At 50.3% G+C, this 22,080-nt stretch overlaps 1 protein-coding gene across 2 annotated transcripts in view; it reads left to right on the top strand.

Moving 5' to 3' along the window:
* The window catches only part of Lgr6 (leucine rich repeat containing G protein-coupled receptor 6), a 118,395-nt gene that overhangs the window by 36,887 nt on the left and 59,428 nt on the right, over positions 1-22,080 (top strand). The window contains exon 4 of one of the 2 annotated variants that reach the window (XM_048357245.1): positions 686-757. The exons of the other annotated variant lie outside the window; for it this stretch is intronic. Coding sequence (XP_048213202.1) covers positions 686-757 — 72 coding nt within the window. The remainder of the gene's footprint in view (positions 1-685; positions 758-22,080) is intronic. 2 annotated transcript variants of the gene reach the window in all.

Genomic DNA, 22,080 nt, shown 5'->3' with positions numbered 1-22,080 from the left:
AGCATAAACCCTTGGAGTCAGGCACCTTGCTCAGTCAGCAGAACCCCCTGGAGAGGCACCCCATTCCCCTAGAGCTCTCTGAGCTTGCCCAGGGCCTGGAGCTGCTCCAGAGGCCCTGTCTCCAGCCCTCAAGGAGGGCAGGCTAGTGAGTGGCCCTTTCCACTGTTTGTGGGGTGTGTGTGTGAGAGAGGCTGGACCACCAGAACAGGCTTTGCAAGCACTTCTACAGACAAGGATCCCCTCCACCTGCCCCCCCCCCCCCACCCAAGCCTATTTCCCTTGGGGCTCTTCCTCACAAAGAAACCTATTGCTTTTAGGCAGAATCAACAGGGAAACAGAGGCCTGGGAAGAAAAAAAAAACTATATTTCTGTGTCTGCTTCAGCAGAATCCCATGTGTTCTGATTGGAGCTGTCGCTGCTTCCCCTGTCTTTTCTCCTTCTTTCCTCTTGTCGGTCTCAAAGCCTTGCTGAGACACCTGCTCCCCATTGGGTCTCCCCCTAGCCCTCCCGCCCCCACTGTACCTCATTAGCCTCTAGTTCCCCACTGACAAGTCAAGCCAGGGGGACTGTACCTGCACTCTCTGGGCTCTGGAGCTGGGGTGAAAGGAAGGGGTCCATCTCAGGGAAGAGGGGAAGAGGAGGAGCCCCCACCCAGCCCCAGCCTTTACCACCCTTTCTCCCTCAGGATGCTGCAGAACAACCAGCTTGGAGGGATTCCCGCCGAGGCGCTGTGGGAGCTGCCCAGCCTGCAGTCACTGTGAGTTACACTTCGGCTCCCCCTGCCCCTGCAAGGCCCACTCCTGGCTGGGCGTTCTTGGGGTGTCTGTTGCTGCCAGCGTGCACATGCGCACTTGGGTGTGTGTGTGTGTGTGTGTGTGTGTGTGTGTGTGTGTGTGTGTGTGTGCCGGGGCACAGGCCTCACCTAGAGGCGTGTGGGAGTAGGACCTCCCTAGGTAGGACCCACCAGGGCAGCAGCCCTGAGGCCGCTGGCATTCTGCCATTGGAGCCTGGGGTGTCGGGTGGAGACTTTCACCCCCAAAGAAGGGCCACAAAGGGCTGTCTTCCCCGCCTGGCCTGCTCTTGCCTTGAGGCCCTGTGGGAGGAGGGCGGCCAGGCTCAGACGCCCCCCTTCCGTACTTGGGTTTGAGACTGTGATCCTGAAGTCCCAGGCCACCCATGACACATGTGTCCTTCCAAGGAGCCTTGTTGTTCCCGCTCACCCACAGGGGTGTTGGGCAGAAAAGCGAAGCCTACGTACAGGCAGAAGCAAAGAGGTGCTCAAGGGTGAGAGAACCCAGCCCACGCCATCCTCTGGGCCCCATTTTTGGGTCTCATTTATCCCACTGCACAGTGCAAGGCTGGGGACATGGCAGGTGTTTTTCACTTGCCCGAAGAACCCCAACTGAATTTTTAGGTCCATCTATGTCTGGTGGGGGTAAATACGTATTTTGGAAGTAAGCGAATTGGGAGGACAAGACTGGGGCATACCATTTAGCCACAGGGGAAACGGAGGCATGTGATTATAGGCAGGCCTGTCGAGAGGCCGGCCTCACTGTGTGAGTGTAGAAAGTCAGACAATCCCAAACTGTTTTGGCTTCCTCAAGTGGAAGGAGGAAAGAAAAGATGGCTTCTCTCACTGTGGCTAATGGACGGTCAGGTCCTGACGCACCAATAATAAAATTGTCCAGCAGTGGGGCTCTGACAGCTAGCTAGCTGTCACCCTCTTCCATAAGGGCTTCCTTCCCACGCAGCTGCCCGGGCCATCGCCTGCTCTCCTGCTCTGGGTCTGGACCCCGGGGTCCCCCTTCCATCTGCCTGAGTGCAGACACCGCCTTCTCTCATCCTCTTATTGTGTGTGTGCGCGTGCGTGCGTGCGTGTGTATATGCATGCGTGTGTGTGTGTGCATGCTCACGCTGGTACTGGGGCTTGAATTCAGGGTCTGGATGCTGTCCATTAGGTTTTTATTCAAGACTGGTGTCCTACCACTCGAGCCCTAGCTCCACTTCCGGCTTTTATTTTTCTATGATTAATGGGAGATAAGAGTCTCATGGACTTTCCTGCCTGGGCTGGCTTCGGACGGCAGTCCTCAGCTCTCAGCCTCCTGAGTAGCTAGGGTTATGGGTGTGAGCCGCCCACCTCAAGCATCCTCTCCTCTTTCTACCCTCCATCCTAGCGTGTCTGGACCTCAGGCTCCAGCCACCTCTCTCCCTCCACCCAGCTCAGCACCAGACAGGACCAGGCAACCAGGGTACCCCCAGAGGCCAAGGTCAGGAGAGGAAGGGCTAGGAAAACCCATGCTTGTTCCCCACCAGCGGGCAGACTAAACATTTGCTTAGGGCCTGGGCAGAGAGCTGGGACAGCCAAAAATAAGAGGTATGTGTGTGGGGAGGGAAATCTGACATTTCATCCAAAACATCAAAGAAGATTTCATAGGGAAAAAAATTGGACCCTCACTAAACTTCTTTACGCTTGTTTTGAGGTTAAGTCTTTTTATAAAAAAAAAAATCGTGAATCATACCTTTTAAGGTTTCCAAAGGTCTTGCTTTCAGTCTAGACCTGGAGGTTAGACAGAAGCTTCCTTATACTTTCTGGAAAGTGGGAAGTCCTTTAACTTGGAAAAGTATATAGTTAGCTCAGTCCCCAGCTCATTGATCGCTGCCTGGCCACGGATCCCAGCCTAACCTCTCTGGCTTCGGTGAGGTCATTATTTTCTCTACTGACCTCCCAGAGTTGTTGTCAGGAAGATGACGTGTGTGTGTGTGTGTGTGTGTGTGTGTGTGTGTGTGTGTGTGTGTGTGTGTGTATCAGCTGGCATGGGCAGTGATACAGTTGTGATATTGTTCATCTAACTGATCACCAGTTCAGTCATTTTACCAGTATTTCTGAGCATTAACGGGGGCAGCAAAACTTGGGTTAGGACTTAAAGGACCAGGAGGAGAGGCGAGCAGACAGAAGGAGCAGCAGGTGCCAAGGCACAGAGGTGAGCAGGAGTCCAGGGAGCTCCAGAGAATTTGCCAGAAGGGAGTGGGGCTGGACTCTGTGTGTGTGTGTGTGTGTGTGTGTGTGTGTGTGTGTGTGTGTGTGTGCCCACGCATGTGTATATTGGGAGCCTGGGAAGGGAAGTGGTGGAGAAAGCTCTAGAATAAGCAAGTGATGATGCCTGGTAAGTAGGCTGGGTCTTTGTTAGGGATGTGGACTTCATGCTTAACACCATGGGAGGATTACTGATATGTTGAACGGTAACCCCTTTGTACAACTACTTAAAGATAATACAAATATAATTTTTTCTATTTCCTAGAGTTCATTTTAATAAATATTATTTTGTATGATCAGATACACATAGGCATTGCACTGTTGTGTTCCTCTTCTAAGATTACATATATGTACTATATATATTAAAGGAAGCCATCCTGGGTTGAAACCTAGGCTTCCTTCCCTTCCTTCCTTTCTTTCCTCCCTCCCTCTTCTCTTTCTTTTATCTCTTCCCTACTCTTCCTTTCCCTCTCTCCTTCCCCTCTCTTCCCTTTTCTTCTTCTTCTTCCTAGTCCTTCCTTCCTTTCCTCCCTCCCTCCTTCCCTCATTCCCTCCCTCCCTCCCTTCCTTCCTCCCCTGTGAGTGTCCTTTACCAGCTAAGATACCAAAGTAATCCTGACTTTGAAGGAGTTTTGAAGTATCCTTTCCTTTTCTATTTTGTGGAATACTTGGAGTATTTATTGGGGCTTGTTCTTTACATCTGGTATCATTCAGTAATGAGTTTATTCAGTCCTGGGCTTCTGTTTGTTGGGAAGCTCTTAGGCTTTTATTCTCATTGCTTGTTATAACTGTTTAGATTGTTTATGTTGGTTCAATTTTCATAGGTCATGTGTATCTAAAATTCCATTTCTTCTACGGTTTCCAGTGTATTGGACTTACAGCTTTTCAAAATATTCCCCAACGACCCTCTGGATATCACTGGTATCTCTGTCACAATGTCGCCTTTTTGATGGCCATCATCATGGGCTGTCTACTTGTCAGGGCATTGGCAGGTGGAAATGCCCTGCTTCCTGATGGGACAAATAGGGGAGGCAAATAGGGGGTCCACCGTGCCTGGGCTCCCCTGGTGAGAGGGTCTGTCCTTGGGGCAGGCCAGGTGCAGCTCGTGTCCTGGAGCAAGCTGTTTCTTGCTCCAGAAGGGCAGTTCCCTGCACACACTCAGGGCAATCAGTCCTGAGGTCCTACCTCTCCCAGCCAGAGCTTCACCCAGGGCAGTGGGAAGTGGGTGTGGGGGTTGGGGTAGGGGATACAGCAGCTGGCCCAGCTTTCCAGGCCCCAGGTACTCAGTCAGACACGGCGGACAAGCTGTTTGACTTGGCACCTGGGCTGGCAGTACCCAGCTCCACATACTGCCCACCCCGCATGCACTTGCTTCCTCCCCAGCCCGACATGGGAAGGGGAGGGCGACCACACCAGCCATGTCAGGCCAGGCCTGAGCCGGAGCCAAGAGAAACCACGGGAAGCCAGTGGAACCTGGGGGAAAATAGAAACTGGCTGGGGGTGAGGCAGGGCCGGGGGAGAGCGCATGGAAAAGCAGAACCACAGCTCCCAGGGAGCTGGGCGCCGGGCTGGGCTGGGGACGGGCAGCTCCGGCGGGCTGCCCCAGGAGCAGAGTCAGAAAAGCACAGTGGCAGAAATAAAGGGGAGAAAACAGAAAAACAGCTCAGGCCCAGACACCCTAGGGAGGCAAGGCATAATTACAAAGGACAGCCGCACGGAACTGGCCAGCACTGTGTGTGGAGCTGGGGAAATGAATTGAGAGCAGTGGCCAGACTCCAAATTAGCTCCAGCTAGAACCACCAAACCTCCATGGATCCAGCAGCCTATCTAAAACACACTGGTGGTGGTGGTGGGTGGTGGGCGACCTAGAGAGAGGGCCCAGGGCTCTGAGACTGTGGGGGCTTACTCAGTACTCTTACTTAGTACCCTTCAATAGGCTAAACACATTATGTGTGTATGTGAGGGCCTCTACCAGTACCAGGGCTTGAACTCAGGGCCTCTCACTCTCCCTTGGCTTTTTTGTTCAAGGCTAGTACTCTACCACTTGAGCCACAGCGCCACTTCTACCTCTTTGGTGGTTAACTGGAGATAAGAGTCTCATGAACTTTTCTGTCCAGGCTGGCTTTGAACCGTGATCCTCAGATCTCAACCTCCTGAGTAGCGGGGATTATAGGCGTGAGCCACCAGTGCTTGGCTTGCTAAGTACATTCTGTCATTAACCTGAAAGTCCTACAAGGTCGTTTCTATTGTGTCCATTTTATAGATAAGACAATGCCCAGAGAAATTTAATAACTTGCTTGAAGAAAGCAGAGCTGGGATTTGGTTTAGCTCTGACTCCAAACGCCATGTTCTGAACCTCTCTGTCCTTTAGCATCTCCCCCAAACTACAATGCTTCAGGATCCAGATACTTAGATACAGATCCTGACTTTATCACAAACTAGCTGGGAGGCAAATTATTTTCCTTCTCTGAACCTAAGATTCTCTAGCTCTAAAGGGGATGGTCAAGTGGGGTGATTGACAGGCAGGCCTCTCAGGAGACATCTCAGGAGACAGCCATGCTGTAGAGGTATGATTAGAGTTATTGGTTCTATTCGAGAACTGGGTGCTGACTGTCTTTGGGCCTCGGTTTCTCTCTCTGTACAATAGAGAGCATCCTCTGACAGCCCTCTCAGCCTCTTGATAATGCTTCAACATTGGATGAGGAGGAAAGACAACTATGTCTCCAGAAGAAAGTGGGTGAGCCATTCAGTCCAATACCAAGGATCTGAAAGGGACAGGGAAGGGAGGTGTTTTTAGGGAAAGCCAAAGCGAGGAGCTTCTGGGCAGGGGCTCCTTGAGTCTTCTGACCCACCTCTGAGGGAAAGTTGCACCCCAGACTAATGTTCAAAGCCAGATGAATAAGAACCCACACTTAGATGGCCTTGGTATGCATGACTTCCTTGAACTTGTCATCTCACTCAGTCCTCTGGTTACTGCTAATGGTGTCACCATCCCCATTCTGCAGAGGAGTAAACTGAGTCACGTGTAGCAGAGCAACAATCAAAAGAGGATCAGCATGAAGTCCGGGAAGAGCATGGCTAGCCCAGGCAGAAAAAAAGTTCACAAGACTACATCTCAATGGAAGAGGCTGGGTATAGTGCCACACTCCTGTTGTCCCATTACAGTTATATCTACAACACCCCCATTCCAAATAAGGTGGCACTTACAGGTTCTAGGAGTTAGGACGTGATGTATTATTTGGGAGTCATCACTCAGCCCCCTGCAAGGGATAAGAAGGGAGAACGCAAGCTTTTAATTCTGTAGAAGCATGCTTGCAGGGAGGGGACCTTAGAATGAGTCAGGAGGAAGAAACCTGGGTGGTACGGGAGCTCAGGATCCCTGGGCCTGCTGTACCTGCTGCAGTCATGCAGAGAGGGAGCCCAGAGCCGGCAGGAGAGAGGGCAGCGAGGTCTGAGGTCTGGGACGCTCTGGCCTCAGGCTCCATCCTTTGATGCGATTGCTATGCCGTAGAGACCCCCACCAAGATGGACCTCCCCCCAAGTACTGCAGGTGATCTGGTGAGTCTTGCAAGCCAACAAGGGCCCTGGAGCCTAACTGAGGGGTCCCCAGGGTTGAACGAGGTGGCAGATGGCCTCCCTGGCCCAGCTATTTTAGGCTCCATGATTATATGCTACTGTATTTGGATCTTTCCAAAGTTCCGGGAGTTGATTACTATATGCTCTGGGGCAGAGCCTGCTCTGAGGTGGGCGGGTGGGCAGGCAGGCAGCCCCCTGCAGCCCATGAGGCCCTGAACGTGGGTAATTTGTCTCTTGAGAAATACTAGGAGAGTGACCATGGTGGGCGGGGCCTGAGGATCCAGGAGCAATTCTTGCAGCTATAAATGGTGGTTGGGGACAGGCTTGGCCCCAACTAGGCCACCCAGGAGCAGCGGGGTGCCTTGGTCCCATAGAAAGCACCACAGCACAGACTTGTGTGTCCTTGGCGCACTTGCCGGCCCTCTCTCTGCCTGTGTGAGAGGTTGGCCACCTTCACAGGCTGGCATTCTCTGACTGGGCCAATCCTGACCCTGTAGAGCTTCAGCAGGGGCTGCAAATGCTCAGAGAAGGCCAGAGATCTCGAGGTGCTGGAAATGAGTAGCTCAGATTTGGTTTAGACACAAGGAGCCCCAAGGCAGAGCCAAGAGGTGGGGGCAGGCCTGCAAAACTGGTAGAAGTTTCTACTCCCCTCTCCTCTGACTGGGTTGGTGGCCCTTTCTGAACAGCTGACACAAATACAAAGTCCTACCCTGGGTTCTAGAAGGGTCCAGAGAGAAGAGGAAATCCCATCATGGATATCTATGAATCCATCTGTCCATGCATGCATGTGTCCATCTGTCCATCCATCTGTCTACTCTTCCATGCATGCATGCATGCATCCATCTGTCTCTATCCATACATCCTTCCATCTATGCATCCATCCATGCATCCATCCTTGTATCCATTTATTCTTTCTAGATTTGCAGAGTGATTGTAATGCTGAGATAATCAAACAAAGGTCCTGCCTTTTAGGAGCTCGTGGTTTGAGGTGAGAATATCAGCCCCACCCAGCCCCACCGTGTACTGTGGACCTCAGATCCTAAGAAGCCATGATGTGCCGAGATAACTTGATGTGCCATTGGTGTATAAAAGGGATTTTTTATTGGCTAAAATAGAAACCAGGTGAAGTCTAGCATGTACAAAGAGAGATGCTAGATGGCCTTTGCGGGGGGCGGGGTGGGGAGTGCAGTTGGAGAGATAAAGAATAACTTCCCAGTGGTCAGTGACTACAGAGCTATGTGTCTGCAGAAGTGAGTATTTTCTTGTGAAGGTATTTTAGGATCCCAGTCTCCTCACCTGTCCTGGGAGCAGAGGTGCAAGGGAAGCATTTATGGTAGCTCATGATATCCTTCCAGGATCCTGGACCACTGAGGCTCAGCGTAGCTTAGGAGGGGGTGAGAGAAGGCTCAGCTGCTGCTATGCAGGGTAGACAGAACCTGCAGCATTCAGGGCCTGGGAAAATGCAGTCTTCTTTTCCTTTTTCTTTTTCTGAGCATCTTGAGTCGTTTTCTACCCAGTTGTAAACCTTCAGTGCCCAGGAGGCTCCCAGCCACTTGCCAGAGAATAGAAATCCACACTCTATACAGAGAAGACAGTGGGACCCCTGGGCACCTGCCCTGGCCATGGCTGAAGCTATGTGGGTGGCGGCTGCCTGCAGGAGACCACAGCACCTTAGAATACCAGATCAGGAAGGTCACCCAGTGCACAGGTGAGGAGACCAGGCAGCAGAGAGCGGGCAGGATGCTTCTGGGTCACGGAGGGAATCTGTTTCCGGGCACAGAGGGAATCTGCAGGAAGCAGCAGCCCCTGGGGCCCAGGCCAGGTCTGCAGATGCTTTGGGAAGGGGCTGGTCTATTTATGAGCTCCTGTGACCACTCTGACCAGATGGCTCTAGGAGCAGTTGTTCTGGAAGGTGACCCCATCCGGGGGACTCTCGCCAAGGTGGCTTCCTTTTGGCCAGCCCCAACACCTGTCTTGGGACTTGGAGCCGGCGTCTTCCCCTACCCTTTCCTAAATAAAACAGCCCCAAGGAGCCCTGCTCTTGAGGGCCTTGGGGACTCTTGGAAGAACAAGATTGGGGGCCCATAGTATTTGTGGGGTGAGCTGACCCAGGGGCTATATCAGAAGCATGCAAGTGCCCCAGGGGGCACCCCCCCACCCTATTCCTGAGGAGGAGCACTTACTGTGGGCCCACGCTTGCCACCTTCCTGTGTCTCCTAGAAGATAAGAGTTCTTCCTCTGGAGATGTTTTCAGGGTGTCCTGCCTGAACTGCCTAGCAAATGGGGAACACAGAGACCACAGAGGATTCTCAGCAGAAGTGACCTCAGCCCCCTCTTTCTCCTCAGAGCCAAGCCACTACCAGCTGGAGCATAATGAAAAGCAGACAGAAGGGAGGGAAGAGGGTGGCCTTTCTCTTGATATTTCCCATGGGACATGCCCAATCAGGTCTTCATTCAGTAGCGGGACCCCTTGTTCACTTACCTGGCTCTGCTCCATGGCTGGCCAGCTGCCCCCATCTTTCTCCTCCCCTTCATGGTCCAGCCAGCTGCCTCCAGTTCTCTCCTCCACCCCCAGGATGACCTCTGTGGCTCTTCTGTCCCCTCAAGAGAGTGCGAGACCCTCTGCTCAGGTGTCCCCTCCCCGCCTGCTGGCTCATTGGGCTCTCTGTCCCCATGCTGTGTCCCTCACTCTCTTGCTTGTCCCTCTATCAGGCCAGGCTCCCATTGGCATTGCATGCTCCTCTCCTCTGATCCATCCTGAAAAGGAGAAATACTAGGGCCTCTGTTCTTGTCTCAGGGTTCTAGCTACCCTACAGATTCCTTCAGAGCATTTTTTGTTGTTGTTGTTGTCTGCTCATAGATTCTAGAATCACCTAGTCCCCAGATCTGCCCCAGCCTGGGCTGGCCTCGTGACCCACTGCCTCACAGAAGTCCAACATCTGACTTGGCACCCCGTTCCTGCTCCATGCTGCCTGTTCCAGGAAATCATGCCACTTATTTACTTCCCTAACCTAGAAGCCAGTGTGTGTGTGTATGTGTGTGTGTGTGTGTGTGCGCGCGTGCACGCATGTACACACACACTGGTACTCGGTTCTTGAGCTCTCTTTTACCTTTTTATTTTACTTTGTTATTTTTAAGTAGTTGTACAAAGGAGTTTCAATTCCACAAGTCAGCTCATGAGTACTATGCATCTTGATCAATGTCACCCCTTCCTTCATTTTCTCCTATCTTTCCGCATCCCACCCCTACATAGTTCGATTCTTACACTATGAACATTGAGTCATATAATGGCTGCATTTGCTCATCCTTCCTCTCTGCCTCCCTCCTTTAGTTTTTTTCTGCTCAAGGCTGGCACTCTACCACTTGAGACCGCCTCCACTTCTGGCTTATTTTGCTAGTTAATTAGACCATGAGAATCCTCCAAAGAAAGCCTTCCTGTCTTCCAGGAGACATGGCTGGTGGGGAGAGGCGGAGGGGCAGTGTCCCCTCTTCTCTGTAAGTCAGGTGGTGTCTGACACATAGGGGGTCTGGTTCCTGAGGCCCCTTTCTTTCTCCTTCAGCTCACTGACTCCTCCTCAATCACTCCAGACTCCCACCCACTTCGCAGGTCTGTCCCACCCTCCACTGGGCCCTCAGTGAGCTGGGGCACCTGACAGAGCTGAGAGGGGAGGAGAAACAGGAAAGCTGCCCTGTAGATCACAAACTCCTCCAGGCAGTGCCTTTGGCTTTGTGGTAGGAGCTTTGACAGTTTGTTACCACGCTCTGTTTGAATATAGGCCTTTCTGAATAGACAAGAACACACTTGCTTTTTGTGTGTGTGTGTGTCACTACCGTGGATTGAAATCAGGGCATCCTTGCTTGGCTTTTTTCTTTTTTAATCACAGTGCTGCTCTACCACTTAAGCCATGTACCAGTCTGGCCTTTTGCCAGTTAATGAGAAAGGAGATAGAGTCCTGTGGACTTTTCTGTTTGGGTTGGCTTTGAACTGTGATCCCCAGGTTTCAGCTTCCTGAGTAGCTGAGATCTCAGGATCTTGAGTCCTTAGCTTCCTCAGGCCTGAACCACAGGTGGCCATCATAATGGCTATTTCTCAAAAAGCATGCCATGTCTTCCCAGAGTCAAGAGAATGACCTGCTACCCAAGGGTGGTCTGTGTCCCCTCAGCCCTCCATCCTCACGGGGAAGAGACAGGGGCAGGAGGGGGCAATGTTGAAGGCTGACGAGGAGGGGCATTTGTAATTTCCTGAGTTCTGGGTTGGGGCCAGAGGCAAGAGAGGGATGAGGAGGAAGCCCTTGGATCCATCGCAGCCAAGGGGCCAGAGGCTCCATTCCCCAGGCGGGAGGCTCCCCCAGCCCACTCCCCCTTCCTTCCTGCTGTCAGTTGCAGCTGACAGGAACGGCGCTGCCTGGCCTCCTCAGGGAGCCACGAGCCTTCTGGGCCAGTGCAGCTGCACAGGCCCCCAGCCCAGCTCCAGCAGTGTCCCCTGGCTCCCATGAACCTGCCACTCAGCACACATCTGCTAACCTGGGCCCTGAAGGGCTTTATAAGTAAAACCCCCTCGGAACATCTGGAGGGCAGGGGGTGGATGGGGTGGGGGGAACTCCACCTGGAAGGGAGAAGGGGTGGGGAGGGGGGAGAAGGAAAACAGAGAGAGGGAAGAAGAAGGAGAAAGAGGACTGAAGAGGCAGGGCAATGTGGTGTGTGTGGGGGGCTGGGGAGCTGGCAGGGAGACAGCAGATGAAGTAGGCCCCAGGTTCTGTGGTGTGTCATTTGTCAGGCATGGTGGACCAGGGTGGGTGTGGTGAAGAGGGGCCCAGGTCTCCTCCAGGTCATCAGGTGGCACTGTGCTGCCAATCTGATGGGAAGCCGCCCATACAGCCCTGAGCAGTCGGGGAGAATCTGCCTGCAGTCCTTCTGTTTTCTCTGTTCCACTCCAGCAAAGCCCCTGTCCGCTCCTCCCTAGTCCTCAGCAGCTGTCCTCTTCTATCGCCAAAGCCTTACCCTAAGCCGTTCCTCAGACTGGGATGCGCTCTCTTCTTCCTTTCTATCAAGCCTGGCCCCTTTGCTGCCCCTGCCGTGCTCACCTCCTCTGGGAAGTCCCTCCAGACGCTCTCTGGACATCCAGGGAATGCTCAATACCAGAGGCAGGGTCCTTAACGTCCTCTCATCTCTCAGCAGTGGCCTTTCCACCTGCAAGGTGGACCCAGGCTCAGGCTTCGGGTGATGGAACCTGTAGCTAGAGGAAAGCGCCAGCGGGCGCGGGGCGGCAGGATTGCTCTGAAATGCTGCCAGCAGCAGCCGAGCCAACGGCCCTGCTGGACGCAGAGCCTGCCAGCACCTCCCTGCTGCCAGAGGTGTGGAGAAGCCGATCCAAATTCAGCTTGAGGGGAGGACAGGACGTGGGTACAGGCAGCTATACCTTCAGATCGTGTGTAGAGATCTGGATTCAGATGCAGGGAGTTGAGACACTAAGTGGTAACATTTTGGTAGGTCTGGAAAGTTCTGAGAAAGTGCTCGGTGTGAAAGGAGGAAGGCAAGGAAGCCTCGGGAGTGCTTGGTGAGTGGTAACACGACTCCAGGCTGGTGCCCAGGCGGCTCCATCCCCAGCCCTTCAGCCTTCGCCTACTCGGCCAGGAGACCCTGACCAGAAAGACCCATAGCCTGAGCTCTGGCTCTGCCTGGGGCTTTGGGTAATGGCAGCTGGAGGAATCTATTTGGCTGAGAGGATGCCGTGGGATCTTAGATACTCCCTTTCCTTCCCTTCCCTTCCCTTCCCTTCCCTTCCCTTCCCTTCCCTTCCCTTCCCTTCCCTTCCCTTCCCTTCCCTTTTTCTTTTCCTTTTTTTTTCCCCTTTCCTTTCATTTCCTTTCTTGTTCTGGCACTGGGGCTTGAGCTTAGGGCCTTGTGCTCTTACTTAGCTTTTCAACTCAAGGTTAGCACTCCACTACTTGAGGCACACCCCCACTTCTGGCATTTTTGTTTGTCTTTTTCTTAGTCATGGAGCTTGAACTCAAGGCCTAGGTGCTGGCTGTCCTTGAGTGTTTTTGCTTAAAGCTAGCGGCCTATCACTTTGAGCCACAGTGCTACTTCTGGTTTTCTGGTGGTTAACTGAAATAAGAGTCTCATGGACTTTCCTGCCTGGGCTGGTTTGGGTTTGTGATCCTCAGGTCTCAGCCTCCTAAGTAGCTAGGGTTACAAGCATGAGCCGCCAGCGCCTAGCCACTTTTAGCTTATTGATGGTTAACTGGAGATAATAAGCTCATGGACTTTATTGTCTGGACTGGTTTCAAACTGTGATCCTCAGATCTTAGCCTCTTGAGGAGCTAGGATTACTGGTATGAGCCACTGGTACCTGGCTTTACTGCTTTTCTTTTGCTTTTGACGTAAATAGGGCAAGTTTATTTGAAAGGGAAAAGAAACCTGTGAACAAAGGCAGCTAGACTCTCTACCTGGAAAGGGGTCTGAAGAACAGTCCCTTTACTACTTTTCTTTGAGAGCCATTTCTTCCATTTTCTAGGTAAAGGCTCGTAGACAAATTGTCTCAATATGCCGATCCTTAGCTTTGTACACTGGGAATAGCAAAGAGGTCATTAGGAAGATTTGGGAGAGGATGTGCTGTAGCTAGAGCCCTGTGCAAGACACACCCAAACACACAGGAAGCAGTGGGCCTGTTATTAATGTAACTGCCACACCAGCCTCCAGCACTGTCTCCTACGGGCCGTCTTTTCCCACAGCCTGGGCAGCTTAGAGGAGCCCTAAGTGGGGAAAACCTAGAGGCGGCTAGGCTTCTCCATCCCTGCCAGGCCTTGCATACAGCTCTGTTACCCAAAGAGTGACAGATGCTTCCTCAACTGTCAGGACTGTCCCCTCTGGGTGCTCAGCCAGCCCTGCAGCGCATGTGTACATCACCCTGCCATCCCCATTCTGCTGGGCAGATGTGTGTCTGTGTGTCATTGTCTCCAGCAAGTTTATCATCAGCAGAGGTTCAAGACGAGGCCACCAAGCATCGATGCCCCTCTATGAGAGGCCCAGAGCACAGCACAGGCCAGAGTCTGTGCTGGGTTTTGAAGGTGGACTAAGAGGTGAGCTGGAGAAGATGAGCACGCCGCTTTCATGCCAGGAGGAGGAGAGCCAGGGCAAGTCTGGATGGCAGCAAATTTGGGACCTAGGGGAATTGTGATCCTTCCAGAGAATGACAGGGAAGATTGGGGCATGTCTGGCCTTCTGTACTTAGCATGCCATCTGCAAGAGACCCTGCGTAGCACACACTGGTAGCTCATGCCTGTAACCCTAGCTACTCAGGAGGCTGGGCAGGAAAGCCCATGAGACTTTTTTTTTTTTTTTTGGCCAGTCCTGGGCCTTGGACTCAGGGCCTGAGCACCTTCCCTGGCTTCTTCCCGCTCAAGGCTAGCACTCTGCCACCTGAGCCACAGCGCCCCTTCTGGCCGTTTTCTGTATATGTGGTGCTGGGGAATTGAACCGAGAGCTTCATGTATACGAGGCAAGCACTCTTGCCACTAAGGCCATATTCCCAGCCCCCATGAGACTCTTATCTCCAATTTGCCATCCAAAAGCCAAGAAAGGAAGCTATGACTCAAGTGGTAGAGTGTCAGCCTTGAGCAAAAAAGCTCAGGAACAACTTATGTAACTGTCACCCCTCTCTGTATATCACCTATATAACAATAACAACCACCGTAAGCTCGGGGACAGCACCCTTCCCTGAATGCCAGCCCCCGTTACGGGCTCACGCGGATGCACGCACACACTGTGTGTGGGAACTAGGTGGGTAGGGTCAGGTCTCAGTGGCTGTCTGGGGCTCATCTCACAAGCAGCAGAGGTGTATCTTCTTGGGGACAGATGTGTGTGAGAGAGTGTGGTACTCCAGCTGTTCTCCGTGGCCCTCAGAGGCCACTGGGGGGCCAGTGCTGGGGCTTGTTAGGGGGGCATGGCCAGCTAGACACTGCAGTGGCCCAGTGGCCAAGGTGAACTCAGAGAAGGTGGGCTGAAGCAGGTAAGTCTCTTCTCATTGCACATGCACAAGTCTTCCCCGCCCCCCCCCCATCCCGTCCCGTACCCTTCCTTGTCAGGCTGCAGGCTGGATTTCCTCCCTCCCCCCTTCCCCCCTCACCCTGCCCCCCCCCCAAGAGCCCGGGACTTAATTACACACTGACGCACTTGGTTTTTAAAAAACATGTTTATTTTTGTTCTGACTCATTGTAGAAAATTTAGAAAATACAAAAAATTAAAAAAATAAATAAGAAGAAAATAAAAATCACCCACTATTCTACCACCCAGACACAATGCTTAACATTTCTGTGTCCTTCCTCTACGAACATACAAACTCTGTTACAAACTCATACGTTCTTGCTACATGGTGATACATTAGGTCGAGACTGTCTCTTCACAATGACATGGATGTATCACTCGTTTAAGAATTTTAACTTTATTTTTGGTTTGCTTTGGGACAGGATATCACGGGGTAGTCCAGGCTGGCTTTGTATTTCTTATCATCCCGACCCAGTTTCCCAGGTTCTAGGATTATAGCTACCATGCTCAGCTAACTTTAAAAAAAATGTGGTGTAATTCATAGTTTGAAAGTGTGTGATTCAGTGATGGTTATTTACAAAGTTGTGCAACCATCAACATCATGTGATTCTAGAACATTTTCATCACCTCCAAAGAAAAATCTTTTTTATTTCTCTGGTCTTGGGCCTTGAACTCTGGACCTGGGCACCATCCCTAAACTCCCTTTGCCCAAGGCTAGCACTTTACCATGAGCTACAGCAACACTTCTGGCTTTTTCTGTCATTAATTGGAGATAGGAGTCTCATGGACTTTCCTGGCTAGGCTGGCTTTGAACCATAATCCTCAGATCTCAGCCTCCTGAGTAACGAGGATTATAGGCATGAGCCACCTGCTCGTGGCTGAAAATCTTTACTCATTAGCATCCATGGCTTATCTCCCTTTCTCCTGCCTCCTGACAACCATTAATCTGTCTCTCATTTTTCCTGTTCTGGATATTTCACATAAATGGAAGTATACAGTAGTTAACTTTGGGCATATGACTTATTTGACCTGTCATGTTTTCAACGTTCTTCCATGTTTTGTCAGGATGTATCCAAACTTCATTCTTTTTTGTTGTTTTGTTTTGTTTTAAGACAGGGTCTTACTGTATAGCTCAGACTAGCCTCAATCTCACAACCTTCTTACCTCTGACTCCTAACAGCTTACTCATTCCTTTTTATAACTGTATAATGTTTCATTATATGGATAAATCATATTTTGTTTTTTCTATTTATTGACTGATGAACATTTTGGGCTATTTTTACTTTTCAGTTATTCTTTCAACAATGTTTATACTTTTCAGAGTACAAGTTTTTCACTGTTTTGATAAATTTACTCTTGTTGATACTCATAAATTGAATTGTTTTCTTATTTTCCTTTTTTGGGGGTTGCCTGATGCAAGTTTGAAACATGATTTTTGTGTGCCTATCTTACCCCCCTACAGCTTTGCCCTTCTTGTTCATTGCACTAATAGCTCATTGTGCTATTTCAATGCTTGATAAGGGAAGTCCTAGCTCATTATGTTATCAATCTTTTTCTCACCTTTTACTATATAATGTAAATTTTAATCTTTTCCTGCTTTTTGGTGATGTTGGGAATTGAACTCAGGGCATTACACTTGCTAGGCAGGCGTTACGTCTTTTGCTTTTAGATAGGCTCTTCCTATCTGCCTAGGCCAGCCTCAACTACAATCCTTCTACCTCTACCTCCCAAGTAGCCAGGATTACAGGCATGCACTAGCTTGCCCGGTTTTAATTTTATTTCTAGAGAATGCCCCTACTTCTTGCCAAAAATTACTGAAGAGACTTAATTGGAATTACATTGTCTATACAGTGAATTGTAAACACTTTACATACTTAACAAAATTTAGACTTCTCCCACAGGATATATTATTTCTCTTAATTCAAAACAACTTTTATATATCTCAGTAATCTTTTTGTAGCTCTAGGGTTTTTTTTTCCTCATTATTTATGAGCTTTCTTTGGTAGCTTCCACTGATTCTTAGGGAATGTTTGCACCATTGTGTCTTGTGCCTGTTGTTGGGACTTGGAGAAATATTCAGGTATTGTTTTCATTTGTCTTCCACTGCTAGAATGAAGCTGTGTAATTTGTATGAAAAAGATGTTTACCTGCCTTGTGGTTTTGGAGGTCCGAGCAGCTTTGCAGCTCTGGAAAGGGTCTTCTGGCCACATCACAACACGGCGATCAATGTCTCAACAGGAGTACAAGAGTGGGGGATCTTATGGGAACTAACTGGGGGCCCGCTGGACCTACCTTAATCCCTTCTCAGGGTGGTGCCACCAATGACAACCAGCTTCCTTCAGTCCTCTCCTCTTAAAAGGCTCTGCCCACCTCTGAACATCATCACACTAAGAACCAAGCTTCCAGCATATGAAGCTTTTGGGAGACACACTCAAGCCGTAGTGTGAGTTTACAGAGAATGCACGCAGGATGTACTGTGTGTGTGTGTGTGTGTGTGTGTGTGTGTGTGTGTGTGTGTCTTGTATCTAGTCACGTTACCGAATTTGCTAATTCATCTCAAGGTTTCAATATTGATTCTCTTGCGCTTTTTTTTTTTTTTTTTTTTTTTGGCCAGTCCTGGGCCTTGGACTCAGGGCCTGAGCACTGTCCCTGGCCTCTTCCCGCTCAAGGCTAGCACTCCGCCACTTGAGCCACAGCGCCGCTTCTGGCCGTTTTCTGTATATGTGGTGCTGGGGAATCGAACCTAGGGCCTCGTGTATCCGAGGCAGGCACTCTTGCCACTAGGCTATATCCCCAGCCCCTCTTGCGCTTTTATTTATTTATTTTTTGCACCAGTCATGACATTCCCCTTTATTCAAATGAGGGACACAAGACACGCCCCTTTATTCAAATGAGAGACCCAAGCGTTTGGGCCATTCACTCCAATGAAGACTACAAGTTCAGGCTGGGAATCCGTCCCTCCATCCATCCGTCACATGTTCATCACATGTCTGTCTGTCACATGTCCATCCGTCACATGTCCTCCCATCCATCACATGTCTGCATGTCACATGCAGGTCATGTGTCCATCACATGTCCAGCACATGTCTGATGCATGCCAATCACATGTTGGCCACATGTAATCACATGTCTGACACATTTTGGTCACATGTCAGACGCATGTCTGTCACATGTCAGATGCATGTCTGTTACATGTTAGTCATGTGTCGGCCACATGTTGGTCACATGTCAGTCACATGTCCATCGCATGTCTGACACATGTCAGTCACATGTTGGCTGCATGTCTGTCACATGTTGATCACATGCCAGTCACATGTCAGCTGCATGTCTGCCGCATGTTTGCATTGCTGACACATGTCAGTTACATACCTGTTGCATGTTGGTCACATGTCAGTCGCATGTCGGTCACATGTCATCACATGTCAGTCTCATGCCATCACATGTCGGTCACATGCCAACCGCGTGTTGATCACATGTCAGCCGCATGTTGATCGCATGTCATCACATGTCAGGTGCATGCCAGTTACATGTCATCACATGTCTGACACATGTCAGTTGCATGTCAGTCACTTGCCATCACACCTGCCACATGTCAGTCGCATGTTGGTCACATGTCAGTTGCATGCAGGCCACATGTCATCACATGTCAGTCACGTGCCAGTCACATGTCATCACATGTCAGTCACGTGCCAGTCACATGTCATCACATGTCAGTCGCATGTTGGTCGCATGTCAGTTGCATGTCAGTCACATGTCATCACATGTCTGTCACATGCCAGTCAAATATCGGTCACATGTCCTTCACATGTTGGTCACATGTCCATCACATGTCCCTCACATGTCTGTCACATGTCTGTCACAAGTCCATCTGTCCTTCCATCACATGTCTGTCCATCACATGTCCATCCATTACAAGTCTGTTTGTCACATGTCCGTCTGCCCGTCACATGTCTGTCCGTCTGTCCTGGGCTGAGGCTCAGAGAGAGCCTCGAACCCGGAAGTGGGCGGTGGTTCCGAGGAGGCCGGAACCGGAAGTGGGTGGAGGCTCAAAGTGGTGGAGCCCTGGTCTTAAGCCCAAGGGTTTAAAGCTCGTGACTAATGAAAAGAAGGATTCGAATGGGCTCAGCCGGCAGGAAGCCCTGGGTTCGACTCCTCGGCGCCACGTGCACAGAAAGGCGGGAAGGGGCGCAGTGGATCAGGAGGTAGAGCGCTAGCCCTGAGCAGAAAGAAGCGGGGACAGTGCTCAGGCCCGGAGTTCAAGGCCCAGCACTGGGGAACGGAGCTGGTCACTATTCTCCCTTTTCCTTCCCCCTCTGAGTAGTCCCTTCATTTGGCTCATGTTCTGTGTCTACCTGCGTACATCCCTATATGCAAGCCCATGAATGCGGGTGTCTTTCAGATGGAGCTTCCACGTGGGACTGAAAACACGTATTTTGGTTTTTAGTTTTTTTGTGTGTGCCAGTCCTGGAGACTGGCATCAGGACCTGGGCACCGTGCTCGAGCTTCTCCTGGTCAAGGCTAGCACGCCACCACTTAGCCACATTTCCCAGCCCTGCTTTGTGTTATGAGCTTAGCTTGTCTCAGAATGGATGTGCCTCTGTCTGTCCGTCTGTCTGTCCCTCCGTGCCCCTGTCCGTCCATGCCCCCGTCCGTCCGTCCGTGGCAGTGTCTCTCTCTCTCTCTCTCTGTTGCTTTTAAGTATATGATTTGTAGGTATCTAATGTTATTTGTGAATAATACTTATACTCATTTCTGCTTTTTTCCCCTTATACATTAGAACTTCCAGAAGAATGAATAGTTATTGGCAATTATTATTCCTAATTTTTTAAATAAGTATTGGGGTTGGAACTCTGGGCCTCACTCTTCTCAGCTTGCTTGTTCACAGCTGGTACACTAGCACCTGAGCCATACCTCTCTTCTGGCGTTTTGGTGATTAATTGGAGATAAGAATCTCTCAGATTTGTCTGCCCAATTTGACTTCAAACCTTAGTCTTCGGATCTCAGCCTCCTGACTCTAGGGCTCTGGGCATGAATCACTGGTGGCTGGCCTTGTGCTTTTCCATGGGTCCTCTACCAGATGTAATGCTCGCAGGAGCTGTCCCTTTTGGCTTCATCGTAGGTATATTTCAGTGGCATTAAGTACAACATCCATGCACACACCTTTGTTCATCTTGCAAAATGGAAACCCTGTGCCCATAATAATAAGTTGTATGGGTCCCTGGCAATCTCCACTCAGCTTCTGATACATCCGACCATTCTGGGTGCCTCATAGAACATGAACCATACAGCATCTGTCCTTTTGAGATTGGCTTATCTCCCGTAGCATAATGTCCTAAGTGTTCACGTTGTAACATGTGTTAGAATTCCCTCCCATGTTGAGGCTAAATAATCGCCCATTGTACATATAGATGACACTTGGTTCACTCATCCTTTTGATGGCTACTAGGTTGTTTCACCGGCTGACTATAGTGACTAGTTCTGCTGTGGATACCAGTGTACAAATATCTCTTTCAGTCCTTGTTTGAAAAGGACTTTGAATAGAAAGACCTTATCTAGATGTAGCATTTGTCACTGGGGAGGTAAAGTCAATTTCTCAGGGTTTTGATCTCTCTCCCTCTAGGCCTAGTTCAATCAGCTTCTCAGATAGACATCTAGAGAGCGGGCTGGTGTGTGCAATTCCCAGCCGGTCTAAGCAGATACGCATCTGCTGTAGCTTTGTGGAATTGTATCTCTCCCTCAATGATGGGTTATCTGATTCTCGGCACCAATGTCTGTAGGAAAGTGTACACCGGGTTTGACTACCCGGGCTGAACACACAATCAGCACAGGAAATTGTAAGTGATACTCAGCTTTGGCTTATGTCCTGAGCCACCAGATTCAAAATTTCTAGAGGTATCCCAGGTACCATCATTTGAAAAGCTTTCTGGGTGGTGCTACTGTGGAAACAAGGTAGAGAACCATTGTTTTGCCGAGCATGGTGGTACATGCCTGTAATCTCAGGAACTCAGGAGGCCAAGGTGGGAAAATTGTGAGTTCAAAGCAAGCTTGTACTACACAGTGAGACTCTTTCAAGAAAGAAAATGAAGGAAGGAAGTGGACGAGGAAGATAAGAATTGCTGCCTTATCTAAAGCTATCATGATAGAGGCCACCAGGGCTGTCTGCCTCAGGAGAGCCCTTGCTGTAAAGAAGCTCACTCCTAGGAGAAAGCTGTCTCCTCCCAACCCCTCCTAGTCACACTGTTTGTTTCCAGTGAGGTAAATCTGGGTTGGGTTGGGTGATAGGATGAGTGATGCATTGACTATTTCTCAAAGCACATTTGCATGGATGGAGGGAAGGGAGGGAGCCGGGCTTTCTCATCACCATCTGTTTTGGGGAGCTGCTCTGGTTCGCACACATCCCCAGCTCTTCCCTGAGCTCCTCTCACCTCCCAGTGAGCAGGAAGCTCAGATTCTGGGTTCATGTTGCTTTGGGTCCGCATCTTAGTTTTACTTGTTTCCCTTTATCTCTTAAGGAATTTAAGTGAAAACTTAGTTAACTCTCCTTCTTCTTTCTTTATTTTTTGGTGGTGGTCCTGGGGCTTTAACTCAGGGCCTGGGCTCTGTCTCTGGGCCTTTTTTTTGGTCAAGGCTTGCATTCTACCACTGGAGCCACTGCTCCACTTCTGGCTTTTTGCTGTTAATTGGACATAAGAGTCTCATAGATTTTCCAGCATTGGCTGGCTTTGAACCAGGATGACAGATGTGATCCACTGTGCCTGGTCCTTTTTTTTAGTTTTTGTGTCTGTACTGGGGCTTGAACTCAGAGCCAAGGTACTGTCCCTTAGCTTTTTTACTCAAAGCTGGTGCTCTATCACTTGAGCCATACCTCCACTTCCAGCTTTGGCTTTTTGCTGGTTCATTGGAGATAAGAATCTCATAGACTTTCCTGCCTAGGCTGGCTTCAAGTAGCAGTCCTCAGATCTCAGCCTCCTGAGAAGGTAGGCTTGCAGGCATGAGCCACTAGCACTTGGCCTTTCTGAAATTCCATTTTAACTGGACATAATTTGAATGTGGCTGATTTGTTCCCTCGCTCGGCTGGAGGAGAGCGACTGGGACTGTGTCCCCGGGGGTTGTGGTGCTAGCACAGGCTGGGGAGTGGAGGACCCTTGGGGGCCAGCTGGAAGGACTGGGAGGCTGAGAAGTGGAAGGAGCAGCACCAGGTATGTTGAGTCAGAAGGCTCTAGAAACAGAGATGCTTTAAGTAGAGCTTTGAAATGAGGAGAAATGGAATTCAAACTGAGATCTTGGTCTACACAAAGATGCAGGGATGGATACCCACAGACTCTGGGCGAGGTAAGGAGAGGCAGAGAGAGACACATCTGCAACTCAAATGGGAATTGGGAGGACTTTCTGCTTAGTGAAGCTGATGAAAGTGTCATCTCAGG

Source organism: Perognathus longimembris, chromosome 11 (genome assembly GCF_023159225.1).
Source record: "Perognathus longimembris pacificus isolate PPM17 chromosome 11, ASM2315922v1, whole genome shotgun sequence".
In the NCBI taxonomy this organism is placed as follows: Eukaryota; Metazoa; Chordata; class Mammalia; order Rodentia; family Heteromyidae; genus Perognathus; species Perognathus longimembris.
Note: the sequence above shows the minus strand (reverse complement) of the source record. Positions and strands in the feature narration are given on the sequence as shown.